Source organism: Delphinapterus leucas, chromosome 11 (genome assembly GCF_059928025.1).
Source record: "Delphinapterus leucas isolate spDelLeu-1000000601 "Yukka" chromosome 11, BTC_Dleu_Yukka2, whole genome shotgun sequence".
NCBI classification, from domain to species: Eukaryota; Metazoa; Chordata; class Mammalia; order Artiodactyla; family Monodontidae; genus Delphinapterus; species Delphinapterus leucas.
In genome coordinates, this window is record NC_143139.1 from 76637419 (window position 1) to 76656707 (window position 19289).

Genomic DNA, 19289 nt, shown 5'->3' on the forward strand with positions numbered 1-19289 from the left:
CAATGACAGGCAAGTGCCCCCAATATCATGCATTTTTTTCAAATACTTAGGCCCATGGTGTCCTCTCTTTTAGGCATGGCATGGAAAAGGTGATAGGACAGGATAAAAGATCAACATTTTAGGCAAATTCATTCATCTGTGATTGGGTCGATGAATTACATATACAAATAGACTAATCCTAGAACTGCCTTAGAACTTCTGTCAAATTTTTTACCAAAAGGAAAATCCAAGAAAATTAAGCAGTGAATTCGTAAGGAATTTTGGTCACAGCACCCACTAAGAGATATACAGCCCCACAATCTTTAGTACTTCCTCGGGCCCAGTATTTAACTTATTGGGGATAAGGACAGAGGACAGGATTATCTTTAAACTCTTCTAATTGAGAATTCAGGGTTAAAAAACTCATTTGCGTTTTAAAACAACAACAAAACCCTTGCATCCCTATAGGCAACAGTCACCCTCATCTATACGACTCCATCATCTTGTATAACCCTGCCTATAAGAACAAAAGAAACAAGAAATAAAGAGGAAGCTGAGCAGGTCCAATTGCCAAAAGCCTCAAGAAATATGGCTACTCATACATAATAAATACAAAAATTGGCCAGTATTTATTTTTATCCGCTTATTATGTGTCAGGTAAAGATTTAAGTACTTTACATGTCTTATCCCATTTAATCCTCCTGACAGCCTTTTGAGGTAGAGCTCATTAATATTTCCATTTTATAGATGAGGAAACTGAGGCACAGTGCTGATGTGTGCAGGTTTACGGTAAGAGGCAGAGCCAGGATTCTAACTATCCTAACAGGAAAGGCCCTCCAGTCACTCACACAGGCATCCTCTTTGCACTTCTGAGCTACAAGGTGAAACTAGAAAATGCTGAAATGAACTCTTCTAAATTTTTAAGCTCTCTTTGTGAAGTCCCTCCCTTTATCTTACCCCTCCATCTCTAAACTATGTTTCTTTAAAAAAGGAATAATAATATAAACCCAAACAATCCCCTAAATAAGAAAACCATATATTTAGACATCAGCTAGTGGCATCCCAGACGTATTCTAAAACAGAATGCTCTAATAAAACAGACTGCACTGTTCACCTGGCAACACTTCACATTTAAATGGGTTCCCATTTTTTAAACCAGTCAGCAGTGAAGTTAAGTCTCCTAGCCCAGAGCAGGGGCAGAAATCCCCCAAGTGTCTTCTGCACCAGGGTCCTCAGAGGCAAACAAGTCTGATGCTGTGGCTCCCAGAATTGTCCAAGTAGACGTCTGGGATTAGCACAGGCTCAGCCCTAGACACAGTGTGGAACAAAACGTGGGTGGCTAAAAGTCTGGCTTACACATTGTGGGAGAAATCTCTCCTTATGTTTCAGCCCCTTGTAAAGTGGGGCTGGAGAAAATAAGCACTGCCTACAAAGAAAATTTGTAAAACTGAAGCTGAGCATGACTGGGAGAGTATACTTTTTTGTTTTTTTCTTTAAAAAGGTGATCAATGGGAATGTAAATCACTGCAGCCATTATGGAAAACACTATAGAGGTTCCTCAAAGAATTAAAAATAGAACCACAATACGACACAGCAATCCCACTTCTCTGTATATACCTGAAGGAAATTAAATCCGTATCTAGAAGAGAAATCCACACCCTCATATTCATTGCAGCATTATTGACAATAGCCAAGACATGGAAACAACCCAAGTGTCCACTGATGGACGAATAAAGAAAATGAGGTACACACACACACACACACACACACACACACACACACACAGTACGCAGCCGCGAGAAAGAAAGAAATAGTTCCATTTGCAGCAACATGGATGGACCTAAAGGGTATTTTGCTAAGTGAAATGAGTCAGACAGAGACAAACAATTACTGTATGATCTCACTTATCTGGCAGAATCTAAAAGGGGAAGGGAGGTAAAATGGATGAAAGGGGTCAAAAGGCACAAACTTGCAGTGATAAGGTGAATAAGTCCTGGGGAATGTACTGTACAGCTTGGTCACTATAGTTAACAACACTGTATTGTATATTTGAAACTTGCTAAGGGAGTAAGCCTTAAAAGTGCTCATCATAAGAGAACAAATTTGTAACTATGTGAGGTGATGAATGTTAACTAAACTTATTGTGGTGATAATTTTGCAACATGTACACATACCAAATATTATATTGTACACCTTAAACTAATACAATTATATGTCAATGGTATCAGAATAAAAACTGGGGGGAAAAGAGACCCTCTAGTACCCCTAAAAAAAAGGAGCTCAAGAAGCCTAGGGTTGCTTCACTACAGCGTTAGTATCACATTAATACTGGAGCATGCCTTTGTTTATACTGATCCAGTTACCCCTTCCCTCCATCCATCAGGATCCCACCCACCTTCAAGTCCCACCTTCTCCAGGACATTTATTCACATTCATTACTCAAGGATTATCTGCAAGACCTTGGTCAAGTCACTTAACCTCTCTGTGCCTTGGTCTCCACATCTGAGAAATTAAGAGAATAACAAAAACTACCTCAGAGGGCTGTTGTGAGGAACAGATGGGGAAATTAGACATGTAAAGTGCTTTGATAGTGCTTGGAACACGGTATGCACTCAACTGCTTGAAATTCCCACAAATATGAAAGCTATTATTTTAGAGATGAGCAAATAGACTTAAGGCTTGCTCAGGACCATGAAGCTGGTAAATGGCTGGGACTGAAGTCCAGTGTCTGACCACTAAGTGGACCCCTGCCACACTTGTCCATAGCTTGCTGGGCACTGCACGCCTAAATTTCTGAGGCTTTCAGAGTCTGCGTCACGTGATTTGGCCCTTGTTCACATTGTCTTGAGCCAACTGGCAGTTGTGTTACTTCTGACCCTCCACCTAGGCGAGCATGTCGAAGGCAAGATTTACCCAATGTTTTAAAATTTGTAAAAACTGTGGTGATGGTGGGGAGAGTAGAGTATCGGTGATAGGCTTGGGGTAGATAATAAATATTTGCTAACTAATTCAGGCAGAAAGTAAACAGAATATAGCTTAATGTCTATAACATGAGCTAATGGGGTTAATATGGTGAAGAATAAATGTTTGCTCCACATGCCAGAAATCCCTTCGGGCTTGGGGGTAATGCACTTAGTTTGTTAAATGAATGAAAGGCTGGGAAGAGCCCATGTGAGCTCTAGTGGGGAGAGGAAAGGCACCTGGATGTCCCGTGACCGCTCGTGGGCCTGGTAGGCCACCTTCTCCTCGATGCTGGCCAGCTCCTGCTTCAGGTTGGCCGTCTCATGCTGATGCAGGTCCGTGAGGTCGTGTAGCTGGTCTTCCAGTCGCTCGTACCTTTCCAAAGAGAGGAGGTGATTCTGAACGTGACATTTCAAAGGTGTTCTGACAGCACTTAGAAAATGACATCCTTTGTGTCTCACTGTCACCAGTGCCCCTTGGCTTGTTCTCATCCCCAGGCAGACTGTGCTTCCAAAAACGTAAGTCAAGCTGTGGGGAACATGCTTTTGGCAAACACTGAACTCTAGCTCCAGAAAGGATTGGTCTCTGCAGTCTTCACTCCGTCCGCACCGCTGAGGGTTCATGCAAACGAAACCTGGCTTTTCCACCCACATCAGACCAACACCTTGTCTGGCTGTGGGGACAACAGGACAGGCCTTATCACTGGCACATTCACCAGGGCTGGTCAGGAGACAGGGCTGTCAGTCATCCTGCTAAAGGCGAGGACCCACTGGCATCCTGGTGCTTTTCCCTCTTCTGACCCCACAGTGCCTAATGGTTCACGGCCACAGCTCTCATGCACCAGAGAGGCTGTAAGGAAATGACCGATTTCTATGCTGGTGCCAATTCCACTTATTTCCCAGTGCACATAGTGATTCTGAATACATGTGTCAGCTCTTAGGACTTAAGTGTCAATTAAAAAATCATGCTTCTTGCAAATTAAAGATGGCTTATCAGGTGGCACTTCCGAAAGTCCAAATCTAAAGTAACAGAAGCACAAAGATTCCCATTCCCACCCCCAATCCCCTCAGAGAAGGGGAATTTTGTATTGTATTTGAAACCGTGTAATATTTATTTGGAAACAGGAAGCACTATTTGGGGAAGGCGCATTAGCCTGGATGACTTCGATCAACGCCAGTTTTAGACGCTTAGGCACCTCATAGAATCATTTTAAAAAACACTTTAATATAGATTTAATGATTTTTCTCAGGTAGGACTTCACAGGTGCCCAATGTTGGTGTTTTGTAAGCAAGCCTTTAAAAAATCTCTTGACAGATGAATGGATAAAGAAGACAGGGTACATATATACAAAGGAATATTACTCAGCCATAAAAAAAGTATGAAATAATGACATTTGCAGCAACATGGATGGACCTAGAGATTATCATACTAAGTGAAGTAATAAGTCAGACTGAGAAAGACAAACATCATATGATATCACTTATATGTGGAATCTAAAAAAAAATGATACAAATGAACTTACTTATAAAACAGAAACAGACTCACAGACTTAGAAAACAAACTGATGATTTCCAAAGGGGAAAGGTGGCAGGGAGGGATGAATTAGGAGTTTGGGATTAATGTCTACACACTACTATATATAAAATAGATAATCAACAAGGACCTACTATATGGCACAGGGAACTCTACTCAATACTCTTAATAACCTATATGGGAAAAGAAGCTGAAAAAGAATAGATATATGTATAACTGAATCACTTTGCTGTACACCTGAAACTAACACAACATTATTAGTCATCTATACTCCAATGTAAAATAAAAACTAAAAAAAAAAAAAATAAAGATCTCTTAAAGGAAGTAATATAGTGAGTGACCAAATCATGGAGATCACAAACATGTTATATAACAAATGAGAGCCAAAGCTGTCCTAACGGATACTTGTGATTTGAAATAAAGGGATCCAAAGGGTGCTGTATCCCAAACTATCTGAATGGAATTAAAGTCAATATTATCTGGAAAAACTGTGACACAGAAACAGTTCTTATGGGACAAAGAATCCAAAGTCAAAGATGTAGGTGGAAAGTTTTTAAAAAATCATTTCATAAAATATGACAGCCGAAAAAAGCCACATCTCTAAATTAACACATATATAAAATCATATATCACATAAAAAAACGTGTAAAGTAAATTTAAATTTTAACTCTTACCATATGTAATAGGCATTCACTTTTTTTTTTTTTTTTTGCAGTACGCGGGCCTCTCACTGTTGTGGCCTCTCCCGTTGCGGAGCACAGGCTCCAGGCATGCAGGCTCAGCGGCCATGGCTCACGGGCCCAGCCACTCCGCGGCACGTGGGATCTTCCCAGACCGGGGCACGAACCCGTGTCCCCTGCATCGGCAGGCGGACTCTCAACCACTGCGCCACCAGGGAAGCCCTAGGCATTCACTTTTTAATCTACATTTTTAGAAGTTAACATTTATTTGACAAAAAAACTTGGGGGTGCATATTTTTATTGGGAAAATGGTGGAAAATCACCTCATACTTGGGCATACACACTTGTTAAGCTAGAGGCACCTAAAAGCCAGCCTACACAACACCGGACTTTAAAAATTAGCTAATATAATCCACAAGATTTGAATTTATTATTGATTATACTTATAATCTTAAGATTCCTTTTGAAAGCTCTTCATTTAGGGTGAAAAGTTTACTGAGCAAAATACAATATCATAAAAAAATACACTATATAAAGACTTCAAGATTTATGTACCAAATAAAAGCTACCTAGCTGGACAATGAATTCGTTTTTTACTTGACAGTTATTATGGAGGGAAATCAAATACAGATCTACGAATTAGTGTACCGAGACCTCATAACAGCAGCCTACTGAATCAGGAGCTCAATATGCACGAGTCATCGACTATATAGTGATATTTTAACAGACCCACATGTATAAGGTCTTTCTCTAAGCTGTCAGGCTTCAAGTCACAAATTACAAAACTAAGAATCACAAGGTATGGAAAGAACTATCGATTCCTAAATGCCTTTTGACCTATATCCATATTTACAGAAAATACAACCACTAGCATATCGCCTTCGAGCAATCTCTCCGCAGGTAGTAACTCGTGCTCCTGAAAGAATGTGAAGAGAAGAGCATGAAATACCTGTATGTCTCCTCTTGCAGGGTCTGAGAGATGAAGCCATACTCCCTCTTGAACTGCACCTTCAGCGCCTCGATGTCCTCGGCCAGCTGCGCCTGGGTGTCCTTGATCTCCCTGAGCTCCTCCAGGATGGCCGTGAGCTTGCCCTGGCTGTCCAGCGCGCCAGTGCCCCCGGCCCCAAACGACTGGTTCCCGTTGCTATCGGCGGAGCCCGACGTGCCGCTCGAGCACTCGTCGTCGCTGCCATACTTGGGCTTGTTCACGATGGTGGCGCTGCCCCCGTAGGCCCTGGCGCTGGTCTCGGGCCGGAACTCCTCCAAGGAGTTTCTTAGGTGAGCGATATTGTCGGCACTGCCAAACTTATTCCGGATCAAGTTGGCGAACTCTCTAGACTTGCTGAAGACGAACACGGGTGGGGTGAGGGACACCCCCGGCAGGCCCGACTTACTGCTCTCCAGGCTGTGGGGAGCGGTGCGAGCCTTGGCCTGGGCATCCTTCAGAGGGGACTGGATGTCCTTCAGGTTGTCCTTGGCAATGTCCTTTGAGCTCCTGGGGGCCCCATTCTGCTCGAGCTCCCGGAGCTTTCTGCGATACTGCTCTAACTTCTTCTGCAGCTGGGCAATGGATTGAGCCGACTTCTGATTCTTCTTCTCAAAGACCTGCTTGATGCGGCCAGCCTGCTGCTTGTCTGCGCTGCTGACTAGTTTCAGATACTCTGCGACATTCCCATCGCGGGACGTTTGCTCGATTCTTATCTTCTCTGTGACCTTTAGAATTTTCTGCTTCAGACTGTCCGCGCTGAGTTTGACCTTGTGGAAGTCCAGGATGCCATCTGGTACATCAAAGTTGAGGTTGGTGTCCGACCCACCTCGGCGGATGTTCAGGGGAAGGCTTAGGGTATTCATGTCATGACGTTCTACCTGGAGGAGACAGGGAAGAAGCACTTTAAGACTAGAAGTCGAAGAGACAGTCGCTGTGATGGAATCTGTGCACACACAACAGACATACTTTACGCCCCAGATTTTCAAACTGCAAGTATTCGAAAGATAAAAACTCCCTACTATCCTCTCAAGTTGAATGCAGAACAACCCAACTCCTCCTGCACCCATGTATACGAACGATGAGATTCACCTCTGCCAGGGTATCTGACTTTCTGCCTGATTAGATAGTAACTCTTGGTTGCCAGGATAGAAAATACATAATGAGATGAGGTTATCAAGTCTGTTCTGGTTTCCCAAAGTGCCCAGGTAACTGGGATGCCTGCCATGCCCCATTCACAGTGAACTTCACCATTATGGGAAATGAACCCAATTCGGTACTCAATCATTTAAAAGGAAAATGGAGAAAAAAAAAAAAAAGGAAGGGAGGGAGGGAGGGAGGGAGGGAAGGAAGGAAGGAAGGAAGGAAGGAAGGAAGGAAGCAAAGTCCCAGTAGGTACATTCGTCAACACAAGAAATTATTTTCTTAATGGAATGATTAAACAGATATGATGGAATAATATGGAGCAAGATTAATTTTAATAATTGAGTAATAAAACAACAGTATTCAGATATGGAAACAAATAACCCAAAACACAACCAAAGTGATTAAAAACAACAATGGGGAGGGGGAAGGGGAAGCTGGGACGAAGTGAGAGAGTAGCACTGACATATATACACTACCAAATGTAAAACCGATAGCTAGTGGGAAGCAGCCGCATAGCACAGGGAGATCAGCTCGGTGCTTTGTGACCACGTAGAGGGGTGGGATAGGGAGGGTGGGAGGGAGATGCAAGAGGGAGGAGATATGGGGATATATGTATATGTATAGCTGATTCACTTTGTTGTACAGCAGAAACTAACACACCATGTAAAGCAACTATACTCCAATAAAGATGTTAAAAACAACAACAACAGTGACAATATTAAGACCATGTGAAATAGCTTTCTCACTCAAGGGCCACCTGGAAAAAAGGAATTGCAAAGCATCATTGAGCACCCTGGCAAAGGGGGTGGCTAGATTGTGCTCTAAAAGGGAAAGGCATGCACCCCAATGTTCACTGCAGCACTATTTACAATAGCCAGGGCACGGAAGCAACCTAAATGCCCATCGACAGACAAATGGATAAAGAAGATGTGGTACATATATACAATGGAATATTACTCAGCCATAAAAAGGAACGAAATTGGGTCATTTGTTGAGGTGTGGATGGATCTAGAGACTGTCATACAGAGCGAAGTAAGTCAGAAAGAGAAAAACAAATACCGTATATTAACGCATGTATGTGGAACCTAGGAAAATGGTACAGATGAACTGGTTTGCAGGGCAGAAATTGAGACACAGATGCAGAGAACAAACGTATGGACACCAAGCGGGGAAAGCGGCGGGGGGTGGGGGGGGGTGGTGTGATGAATTGGGCGATTGGGATTGACATGTATACACTGATGTGTATAAAATTAATGACTAATAAGAACCTGCTGTATAAAAAAATAAATAAAATAAAATTCAAAAACTAAAAAAAAAAAAAAAAAAGAACCATACTAGGAAACTTGGAAGGATTTCCATGAGGTATTGTTGAGTGAGGTATTGTTGCTGACAATAATGAATGAATGAATGAATGGGAAAGGCAAATGTGGTCTGCGTGCCAGGCACTGAATGTCCACAGGGTTTGCCTTGTCTGAGCCTCACCACCATGGCAGGCAAAGAATGTGTTACATCCATATAACATGTAGAAACAGAGACTTAAAGAGCTAGGACTTGAATCCAAGTCACCCTAACGCTGGTCCTTTTTCCACCTCAGGACACTCTACTACTCTTGTCCCCAGAGGACTAAAAACAGGTCTTTATAGAGTCTGAACACAGTCTCTAAACAAAAATACTTAAAATCTAAACTGAAGCATCTTTTTTTTTCAAGTTAACAACCCTTTGATTAGCAAAATGCCTTGATATAGAGTCTTGACAGAAACAATGGGAGACAGGACAATATTCAGCTCAAGTTAGCTTTTTTTTTTTGCGGTACGCGGGCCTCTCACTGTTGTGGCCTCTCCCGTTGCGGAGCACAGGCTCTGGACGCGCAGGCTCAGTGGCCACGGCTCACGGGCCCAGCCGCTCCGCAGCATGTGGGATCTTCCCAGACCAGGGCATGAACCCGTGTCCCCTGCTTTGGCAGGTGGACTCTCAACCACTGCGCCACCAGGGAAGCCCTCAAGTTAGCTTTTTTTAAGGAGAGAAGAGGCTGACATAGTAAAAAATCGCTAAGATAATAACAGACCTCATACTGCCAAAGTGACTCAGGCTCAAATGTGGACCATTTCCAACAATGAGCATTAACATTCTGCCATATGAAAAAGGCTACCCAGGGCTTTTTCCTAAAGGGGGGAGCCCAATGGTACAGTGGGACACAATCCCAGGTCGGTGGGTCAGGCCTCTTTCACAACTTACAGAAGTTTGTTAGCGTTATTTCTCGACCCCTCTCTTCCCACACACAGCTTTGTCATAAGAGACCCTGGTTGCTTTGTCTGGCAGAGAGCATCACATAGGAAAGGCTGGAAGGAAATAAATGCCAAATCACTATAAGACTAGAAAAAGGAATAAAGGAATTGTGACTTCACCTGGTCAAGGGGGAAGGACAGGTGCAGAGGCTAAAGAAGGTACGTAATCATCATCTTCAGGCCCTGGAGAGATGACCACAGGAAGGTCATGGAAGCCAAGCGGGCCCAAACAGGAATGGGCTCAAATTACAGCAACAAAGGATGCACCCGGCCCAGGAAATGTCTGTTTGGGGCAGACAGGGTAATTAACGGTAACGGTACAACCACGAGGCTGGAAATTCGATTTCACTGAAGATATCCAATCTGATTGTGCTACTCTACTTCACAGAGAATCTCTTTGGCTCCCTAGTGCCTCCCAAATTATGTAATACAACTTGGTCACTGTTAAGTGCACAGCTTACCTTTCAGGCCTCACCTCGCACCTGATGGATGCCGGTCATCTTAAGTGAGCCACGCAACCTAAAGTTCACATGCATGATATTCACAATGCCGGCCACCCATCCACTTGTTTATCAAACTCCAACATGCTATCTACCTATCTATCTATCTATTTATTTATGGCTGCATCGGATCTTAGTTGCGGCACGTGGGCTTCTCCCTAGTTGTGGCATGCGGGCTTAGCTGCCCCAAGGCATGTGGGATCTTAGCTCCCCGACCAGGCATCGAACGCACGTCCCCTGCACTGGAAGGTCCCAAAATCCAACATACTCTTTACAATCCATTTCAAGTGCTACTTTTTCCATGAATCTTTTCCTAGTCCTGCCAGAAAGCTGCCTGTCCTTTCTGTGATTCCCCCATGGTGCTCTTGTGGCACTTTATCCCTCCTTTTATCGCTCATCTGCTCCTTCAGGGGAGAGGTGGTGCCACACCTGCACCCAGCTAGTAGAGCTAGCATTGCCCCTTATTCACAGGAGGCTGTCCATTAAATGTTTGCTGAACTAAAGCGACATCATTCTTTATTTCCAGGAGAATCTACACTGAAATCATTTAAGATACATTTGAGGAGAATAAAAAAATGACCATAGCAGTTCAGTCCACATAGACACGACCATTCCAGGTAAAGATGTTTTCTTAATACCTAGGTAGTAAGTTAGTTCTACGTCATTTCAACCCGATTCAACTAAACAGATTTTTTTGAGTATCAATGAGCAACTTGATACACAAATAAAAATAAAGACTTAAACTTTAATTGAAGTTTCATTTACATGCAGAAAAGAGCACATCTAAAAAGAATAAAACTCAAATCTTCACAAACTGTCAAACTAGTGTAACCAGGACCCAGTTTAAAAAAAAAAAGAACAGAAGCTCCCCTTGTGCCCCCTTCAGTCATAACAACATCACCCCCATCTCCAGAGGTAACCACGAACCTGACTTCTAACAGAATACACTAGATTTTTTTTGTTTTTGTTTTTGTTTCTTTGCGGTACGTGGGCCTCTCACCCTTGTGGCCTCTCCCGTTGCGGAGCACAGGCTCCGGACGCGCAGGCTCAGCGGCCATGGCTCACGGGCCCAGCCGTTCCGCGGCACGTGGGATCTTCCCGGACCGGGGCATGAACCCGTGTCCCCTGCATTGGCAGGCGGACTCTCAACCACTGCGCCGCCAGGGAAGCCCAGAATACACTAGTTTTGATTAATGTATCATGTGTTCCTCTTGTCTTTCTTTTGCTCCACATTGTAGGAGTCATAAGAAGGAGGGCTCCTGCCCTCCTGGAGCTCTGATGAGATCAGATTAGGTTGTTTAAAAAAAACCCACCTGCTTGATAGCCCCTATTAAGAAGTCCACCAAACCTCTGAAGATACAGAGGCTTTTAAATCTTACCTTACCAAACACAGCAAGAAGGCATCACCGCATCACCTGTTCCTCTTCCTTTAATTCTCAAGCCCATGGCAGCTGGCCACCCAGCCCCAGCATCTCAGGGCAAGGGCCCAGTTCTCTCACAGACGCTGGGCCGGGCCAGCTGTGTACGCAGGAATGTTTACGCACAGATGGCTGGCTGACTTCTGGCTTACTTTCAAGCTACAACAATGCCTGGCATGTCCCCGAGAGTCCAGGTGGAGGAAAGCAACAGCGTTTAAAGCTCAATCAATCTTACTGCTGGTTGGCAAATCTCAGTTAGAAATGTCTGATGAGGGTGGAAAGCTGGAACTATTGCTGGGCTGCACGCTTCAGCCTTTTGCAGCCCTAGCTCTGCAGGATAATTAAGATCCAGCTAACACGTATCGCTAGCTGCCCATCCATTTCCCTGAACTCAAACTGGGATTTCAGGTATATGCTGGAAGAAAGCTGTGGGAGTCCTCCGTCCTCCATTTCATCTGGACTCAGCACGGAGGTCACCAGTACAACGCAGCTGCATCAGGGCTGGGGCCCAGGGAGGAAGACAAAGGTCCACAGATCGCCCAGAGTCAATCAGCAGGTGGATCGTGGGACACGTGCTCCAGTTTTGGCACTAACATTTACCAGCTATATGTCCTCGGGTATATCTAATCACCTGTGTGGTCTTTGATTTCCTAATCTATAGAATGAGGAGACAGAAACAGACAAATCAGAGCTAACACTGCAAAATGCCATGAAGTGTACTCCAAGCTATCTTGACTGTGAGACAGTGCCACACACAGGATAGTCAAAACCCTGGGCTCAGGAGACAGACTGCTTTGGTTTCCATCTTGGCAGCACTCTTATGAGCTGTGTGACCTTGGAAAAATGACTTAGCCTCTCTGTGCTTCAGGTTCTTCTTCTGTAAAATGGAGATAATGATTCTTTGAAGAGTCGTGAGAAATAAATGAGATAATGCACATGAAGTACTTAAAGACTTCCTGGCACAGAAAATGGTTTCAGTAAAGGTTTGCTGTTGTTTATCATCCCGATTTCATTTAAACAATGTACCTGTATGAAAAAACTAAAAGACAAACAAGCTCCAAATTGTTAACAATGGCTATCTTTGCACTGCGGGATTGTAAGGAGTCATTCTTTTTATTATGCTGTTTTATTTTCCAATTTTAAAAAAATAAGGAAGCTGGACTTCCCTGGCGGTCCAGTGGTTAAGACTCCGCGCTTCCACTGCAGGGGGAATGGGTTCCATCCCTGGTCGGGGAAGTAAGATGCTTTATAGCACGGCCAAAAAATTTTAAAAATAATAAAATAAAAAAAAGGAAGTTGAATTACCGTTTTGGCAGAAAAGATGCTGTCTTTAAAAATGACTGCTAACCTCCTTCAGTTCTCTCCGAATTACCTATTATTACCCTACGTGAAAAGCAGACCACCAGCGTTCTAGTGAAAAGCCATTCCTAATAGTGTTTTCCTTCTGGCAGCAGAAACATTTCCACTGTCATCTCAGTGTTCTGGAACAAAGGCAAGGAAAAGCTTTAAGCCCTGGACAGATGTCAAAACCTGACACTGAATCATCTCTGCTCCAACCCAAGACTCTAGCACCATTACCCCCGGGAGCTCACCTTCCTCACTGGGATGCCAGGCACATCTCGGTCGTTATCAGGGCTGCTCAGACACATGGTTCAAGCTTCAAGAGAGGGCTGCCCCCCATGACATTTCATGTGTGCCCCCTAAAGCTCCAGAGAGACATGAACAAAAAGGGCAGCATAGCCAAGCAGAGGCACACCATCCAAACCAAGAGAACTGGAAAGGGGAATGCAGGCTCCTGTGGACACCGGGAGGGCGTGGACTGAGGCAGGAGAGCCTGGGGCTCTGGGGTCACAGAGTGGCCAGAAGGTACAGGGGCCGAGAGGTCAGAACCAGGGCACAGATAACAACCACCTGCTTAGTCCCGAGGCCAGATATGGTAAACTTTTGCCTGAAGAAAACCTGCTTGAGCTCAGTCATGTAAGGAAAGGGTCAGGTCCTTCAAACCGGTGGTCACTGCCCAGGCAACAGGTATTTCAGAGCACACACGAGAGCGGTGTTACAGACAGGCCCACAAAGGAGCCACAGGTTCAGGACCCAAAGGCTTTTGCAGGTTTTTGTGGCCTAAGTGTCCGAGCCAACACAGCTGACATTCTGTACTCTTACTCATTTCAGCTGAAATCTAACTTTAGGTGTAGCATCAAGGCTGTTCCTCTGGTGTGCCAGTCAGAATGCGCTAGGCTTTGCTGGGGTAACAATCGACGTCAAAATCCCAGGGGCTTGAAGAAAGGGAAAGGCTTATCTCTCGCTCATGCTAACAAGCCTGCTGCTAGTAGGCTGAGGGACCCAGGCTGTGATGGAGCCCCTACCATCAGGAATGCTGCTGGTGGCCATGGCAGGGGCAGGGAACTTGGTGAATCGTCCACTGGTTCCCGAAGATTTCCCCAGAAGGGACTCCTGGGCTTCCTGAACTCACTGCACTGGCCCTACCTAACTTCAATCCTACTACACGCATGGGAGGAAAAAATATCCTGTGAGTGACACGTGCTATATCCTATTGGCTAAAAAATCTGAGACAGGTTCTACTATTATTACCATTTTACAAATGAGAAAACTAGATGCAGAGAAGCTAAGTAAATTGCCTAGTAAACATCAGAGATAGGACTGAAATCCAGGCTGTCTGTGTCCAGAGCATGCTTCCCTGACAATACTGACCAAGTACTTTTATTATGAGTCAGACATTATGCTAAATATTTTTTATGTATTCACATATCCTTCACACCAGCCCTATTCTATGAGAAAAGCAAGGCTCATAAAGAATATGTATGTTTCTTGAAATCCACAGAAAATAAACAGCTTAGCTGGGGCTCCACTGGGTTTATATGAAATATGCAAGACTCTGGGAGATCTGTACAAGCCACCAACCGCATGAGCACCCATTCTGCAGTGTCCCTCACATGGTCACCCGGACTTCTGTGGGCACTCCGGGTTTGGTCCAGACCCAACCCTTAGGCTGAGCTTGAAATCTTCATCCACGCGACTTCCTACCAAGGCCCTGGTGTTGCCACCTGGAGCCACACCCCTCTCGGGTTTGGCACGGCCTGTAAAGTCCATTCCACTTCATCCATGCTCTAAAAGGCAAACAGTGACTGAGGCAAAATAATTTTATGAGGATAAAAAAGCTATTGCTTTTATCAGAATCATGCCCACACATTTACAATCACAAAGAGAAGAAGGAGAAGGAGAAAAATGGTAAAAACCAGAAAAGCAAGTAAGATAAGGAGCCTATAAAGAAGATGCTGGGGTCTTACAAGTGAAGAGTTGATATCTAGATATATACAGGAACAGGCGCTCAGCAGATAAGCCATGGATTTGCCTGGAGAGAAGGGAAGACACCCTTCCCTAGGCTGGGTGACAGAGCTGAGAAAACAAGGCACTGCTCAGCATGGCCCTGAAGGGGGGAACTTTGTACATTCTATTCGAAGAATGTGAGCTTTATATCACTTTCTTTTTATTTTTTTAATGTATTTATTACTTTTGACTGCGTTGGGTCTTTGTTGCTGAGTGTGGGCTCTCTCTAATGGCTGTGAGCGGGGGCTACTCTGTTGTGGTGTGCGGGCTTCTTATTGCGGTGGCTTCTCTTGTTGCAGAGCACGGGCTCTAGGCGCGCGGGCTCAGTAGTTGTGGCGCACGGGCTTAGTTGCTTTGCGGCATGTGGGATCTTCCCGGACCAGGGCTCGAACTCGTGTCCCCTGCACCGGCAGGTGGATTCTTAACCACTGTGCCACCAGGGAAGTCCCTATATCACTTTCTTACTGGTAATATACATGATGCTACCAAGCCATCTTCCCTCTTGCTACACTGGGGTCACCTGATACGCACTTGCAAAATGTCTAGCCACTCAGTGAATACGGAACCCAGGGAAGCCAACCCATTCACGGGACCCTAGCATCAAACATTAGGTTTTCTTGCTAATTGAGCCAATCTGTACTGGAAAAATAACTCTGAAGGCTCAATAAGCATCCTTATCAAGACGTAATTACTCCAGATACCTATACAGAATATTCAAGACCTATATTTGAGAAGAAAGCTACTTCTCCACACTACATGCTCGAAATGAAAAATCCGAAAGACCCTCATGTGGTACCCAAAAGGATATGTTATTAGTAAAGTGTCTTAGTACAATGTTTGTTCTAATTTGTTTAGACAAAGAACACTTCCTTTCGTAGTTCAATTCTGACAATGGCACACTCTGTTCACGGTGTACGGAACAGGAATTGAGTCACTAGTTTTACCATAAAGGTTTTATTCCTCCCCACCTCTTCCTCTTGGTATCGCTGAAAAAAGAAAATCTGTAGCATCAAAAGTTCTCTTTCTTGACTGCAGGTAAAGTAAACCTGGAATCAAGGATCCTTTGGAACCGGGGCTGGAATACACGTACTTTTGAAAGCCCAATCCTTTATCCACAGATACTGCTAATTAACAGTGTAAGGGAGATTAGGCAAAGTGTTCAGGGTTCTCAAACACAAATTCTTCAAATATCTTCAAGCACTTACAAACACTTGATACTGTAATTAGAAATAATTATCTTCTCATTTAACCTCTACCAAGCGACAGTGGTAGGTAAACTACTTTGAGTTACATACACTAGGAAAAATACCTATTTCTTCAAAAGAGCTTTCAATTAATGCAAACTAATCCCTTACTTGGTAAGGATTTACTGTGTACTTTATAATCTACACAAGAATTAAATTAAAGGAGGGGGGAGGCCAGATTAAAAAAGATTGTGCCTTGAAGAGCAGAAGGGGAAGGGTATGGTAATGAAAATACCAATCTACACTGAGAACCACGGGCAGCTAAAGGACAGCCATGTCCCCGAGGGAGGGAGCGGTGGAGGCTGTGAGGAGGCCTGAGAAAAGGGTGCTACTGAGAGGAGGAAGGACTCTCTGGGAACCCCATGTACCTCAAAAACAGGCAAGTTTAGGGATGGGAAGTGAGCCCCTAACGCCGGCCCCTCACCTCTACCAAGAACTCCGCCTTCCTGATGGAAGGGGTCACAGTTCCTTCTTGCGGGGAGACGCGGGATGGTGAGTTCTAAAGAAGGGGAAACAGGAAGCCCCAAACTTAGGAGTAAACTAGAATAAGCGTCATTGAGGCTTTTAGTTCCTATACTCAGAACAAACCAAGGGAAGGGGTGAGTGAGAACCCCTGGGCACTAACCTAACAACTTCGGAGGGGTTCTGGGATCCGTCCCCACCATGGTTATTCCCCGTCCGTTCCTAGCAGCGTCTGTCAGCAAAACCTTCCCAGGAAAGGGACCTGAGCACTTGCTTTGAGGGTTAAGGGAGAAGGGACGTTCTGCTCCAGGAGAAGCACCCCCAGGAACTGAGGGAGCAGAGGCAGCTCTAAGGGGCAAAAAATGGTTCCCAAGGCCCTGATCCAGTGGGCAGAGCAGAACGGCCGGAAAGGAAGCCTGCGGGCAGAAGGCCTGCCTCCCCCCAGGGCCGAGGCCTAACCTTCTCCTTTTCCTATAGCATTTATTCACCGCCTCCCCTACCCCCGAAACATGGAGGATGAGTGTTCTTGGCAGGGACATGTGCTTAAGCTAAGCTTCTGAGCGATAACTGCAAATCCCAGCCCTGTCCTGCTGTCTTTCAGCATCTCCAATCTGAACAAGGTGTTTGAAGGACGCGTATCGCCCTCTTAGATACACAATGATGGATAACTTCGTATGAGCGGCAGTCACCTGCAACAGAAGTTACTTTCAGAGGTGGAAAAATCCTTGGAGATCTCACTTGGCCTAATGCCTGCTTTTAAAAGAAGCAGCCTGAATACATACCCGAGTAACTTTTCATTTCAATCTATGCTCTGTTCATTATAGGTGCCCTACATAAAAGGGAAGGCAATTTGTCTACTAAAGTATAGCTTCTTGGATCAATACATAAAGTGGATATAATAGTAAATATGATAGGGGTGTCTATCAGATACCAATAATCATGTTTCCCTTTTTGCTGTGGCTACTAGGAAGTTCAGAACCAAACTGAGAGTTAGGCTTGGCAACGAGCCTATTTGCTTTTCCTTCCTTTTTTAGAACTTTTGGGTATTATTGCCACTCCACCTATATTTTCCATGTGCCTATCATAACCTGATTCTCATTGGAAAGAGGTAGGTGAACTTTAATCTAAAGATGCTATAGTATGTCAGGCTGCCTGGAGATGAAACTAGACTCACTCCCAAATGTAATTGGGGGAATGTGGTCAAACACACTGAGCTTATAAGTTGGCACAGCTCCTTCCATCCTCCTTTCCCAGGGCACCCAGAGAAAGCAGGGTCACAACTTGGTCCATGTCCTTTGAAAAGATGCTATATTAAGACTGAGCCAGAAAATGGCATTTGGTACTCAGGCCCTAAAGCACATTCCCTAAGCAAACCTAAGCCTCATAACTGAACTATTCCCTGCAGACCAGGGGTTTAATTTGTTTTTGGTACTATAACAAATACTGGGGTAGGGGCATATGTACTGGATGATCTGTAGTATAGAATTCTGTTTTAAATGGATCAGAACACTACTAGACATCACACAGGGCTTAGAAATAACATAGCTAAGTTTTGAGGGAGCAAAGGAAAACTGATCTATATTCATTTCTTTCCCTTTTGCAATACTGAAGTTATTTCCCTTGAGCAACTTTATTTTTTCTAATGTAAGCCAGCAGCATTTTCATCAAATAGCAATTGGAAATAAAAAGCTGCTTTCAGTTCTACCAAAATTATAAACAGCATTACATTTAACGAAAAAACCTTTAGATGTCCATGAAAAATGCATTCAATCAACATTTTGATATTTATTAGTATGGAAAAACCACCTTACTTTGAAGCCATGCTGGACCTTCAAATGAGACAATCAATATAACAACTCTGACTTCTCTGGACTGAATAAAATTATCTTTTTATTTTTTTAAAATACTGAACGCTTCATGAATTTGCGTGTCATCCTTGCGCAGGGGCCATGCTAATCTTCTCTGTATCGTTCCAATTTTGGTATATGTGCTGCCGAAGCGAGCACAAAATTATCTTTTTAAAAGATAAAACAGACCATGTCCTGTTCCTTCTCAAAACTCTTTTAAGTTCCCTAAAGTGTGAAATCCTTAGCGAAGAATTTAAAATGCTCTTGATCAGGGTCCTGTCTTACCCTATACCAGCGGACTCATCCGTAATGCTTCTGTGAGCACATCTACACACCAGCACCAGAGTAAGGATGCAGCTTGATACACGCTCTCCTTTAATCCCCGCAGCTCCGTGAAGTAGGCACCATTAGCTTTGCTTTATAGATTTGGAAGTGAGGAGCCATCAAATAAGTCATGGTTACAGCTAATAAGACACAGAACCAAGATTTGTACCAAGCTCTAAAGCTTTTAACCTTCACTGCATTCCGTTAGTCCAATAAACCCCTGAATGCTTCACGCACTCTCCTAAATCTCCGTGTTAAGTACCTCACCCTGGCCTTCCATACCTCCATCCCCAGGTACCTTCCAAGGACCAACCCAAACACTGTCTCTTCCACAAAGCCTCCCCCATTCCCATGCCCAGCTTCCTTTATACTCTCCCCCAAATCTGCATGTTCCCCTTTTCCAGTACTTCTTCTCTAGGTCTGGTAAGCATTTGTGTAACATTTGTTCCCCCACTGTCTTGAAGCCTGGAGGGGAGGGAATGTCTCCTAAGCCACCTGTGTCCTGCCCCACATTCCTTCCTCAATAGGACCTTGTTATCTGTTGCGTGAATCAACGGTTGACAGAGCCAACTGGGGC

General features: G+C 44.3%; 1 protein-coding gene and 1 non-coding gene across 7 annotated transcripts in view; both read right to left on the reverse strand.

Annotated features, from left to right (window-relative positions):
• Positions 1-19289, reverse strand: part of TMCC3 (transmembrane and coiled-coil domain family 3) — an 84369-nt gene that overhangs the window by 19316 nt on the left and 45764 nt on the right. For 4 of the 6 annotated variants that reach the window (XM_022562412.2, XM_089921137.1, XM_089921138.1 and 1 more), the window contains 2 exons: positions 6103-7019; positions 3180-3315 (listed from right to left, as the gene is read on the reverse strand). In XM_022562412.2, the coding sequence (XP_022418120.1) occupies positions 3180-3315; positions 6103-7019 (1053 nt within the window). Of the gene's footprint in view, positions 1-3179; positions 3316-5147; positions 9085-19289 lie in introns of those variants that run through there. The other 2 variants (XM_022562413.2, XR_016395026.1) reach the window with 2 other exon arrangements.
• On the reverse strand, positions 18441-18547 carry LOC115803706 (U6 spliceosomal RNA). The gene has a single exon (XR_004024478.1). It is a non-coding gene; the product is annotated as a U6 spliceosomal RNA (small nuclear RNA).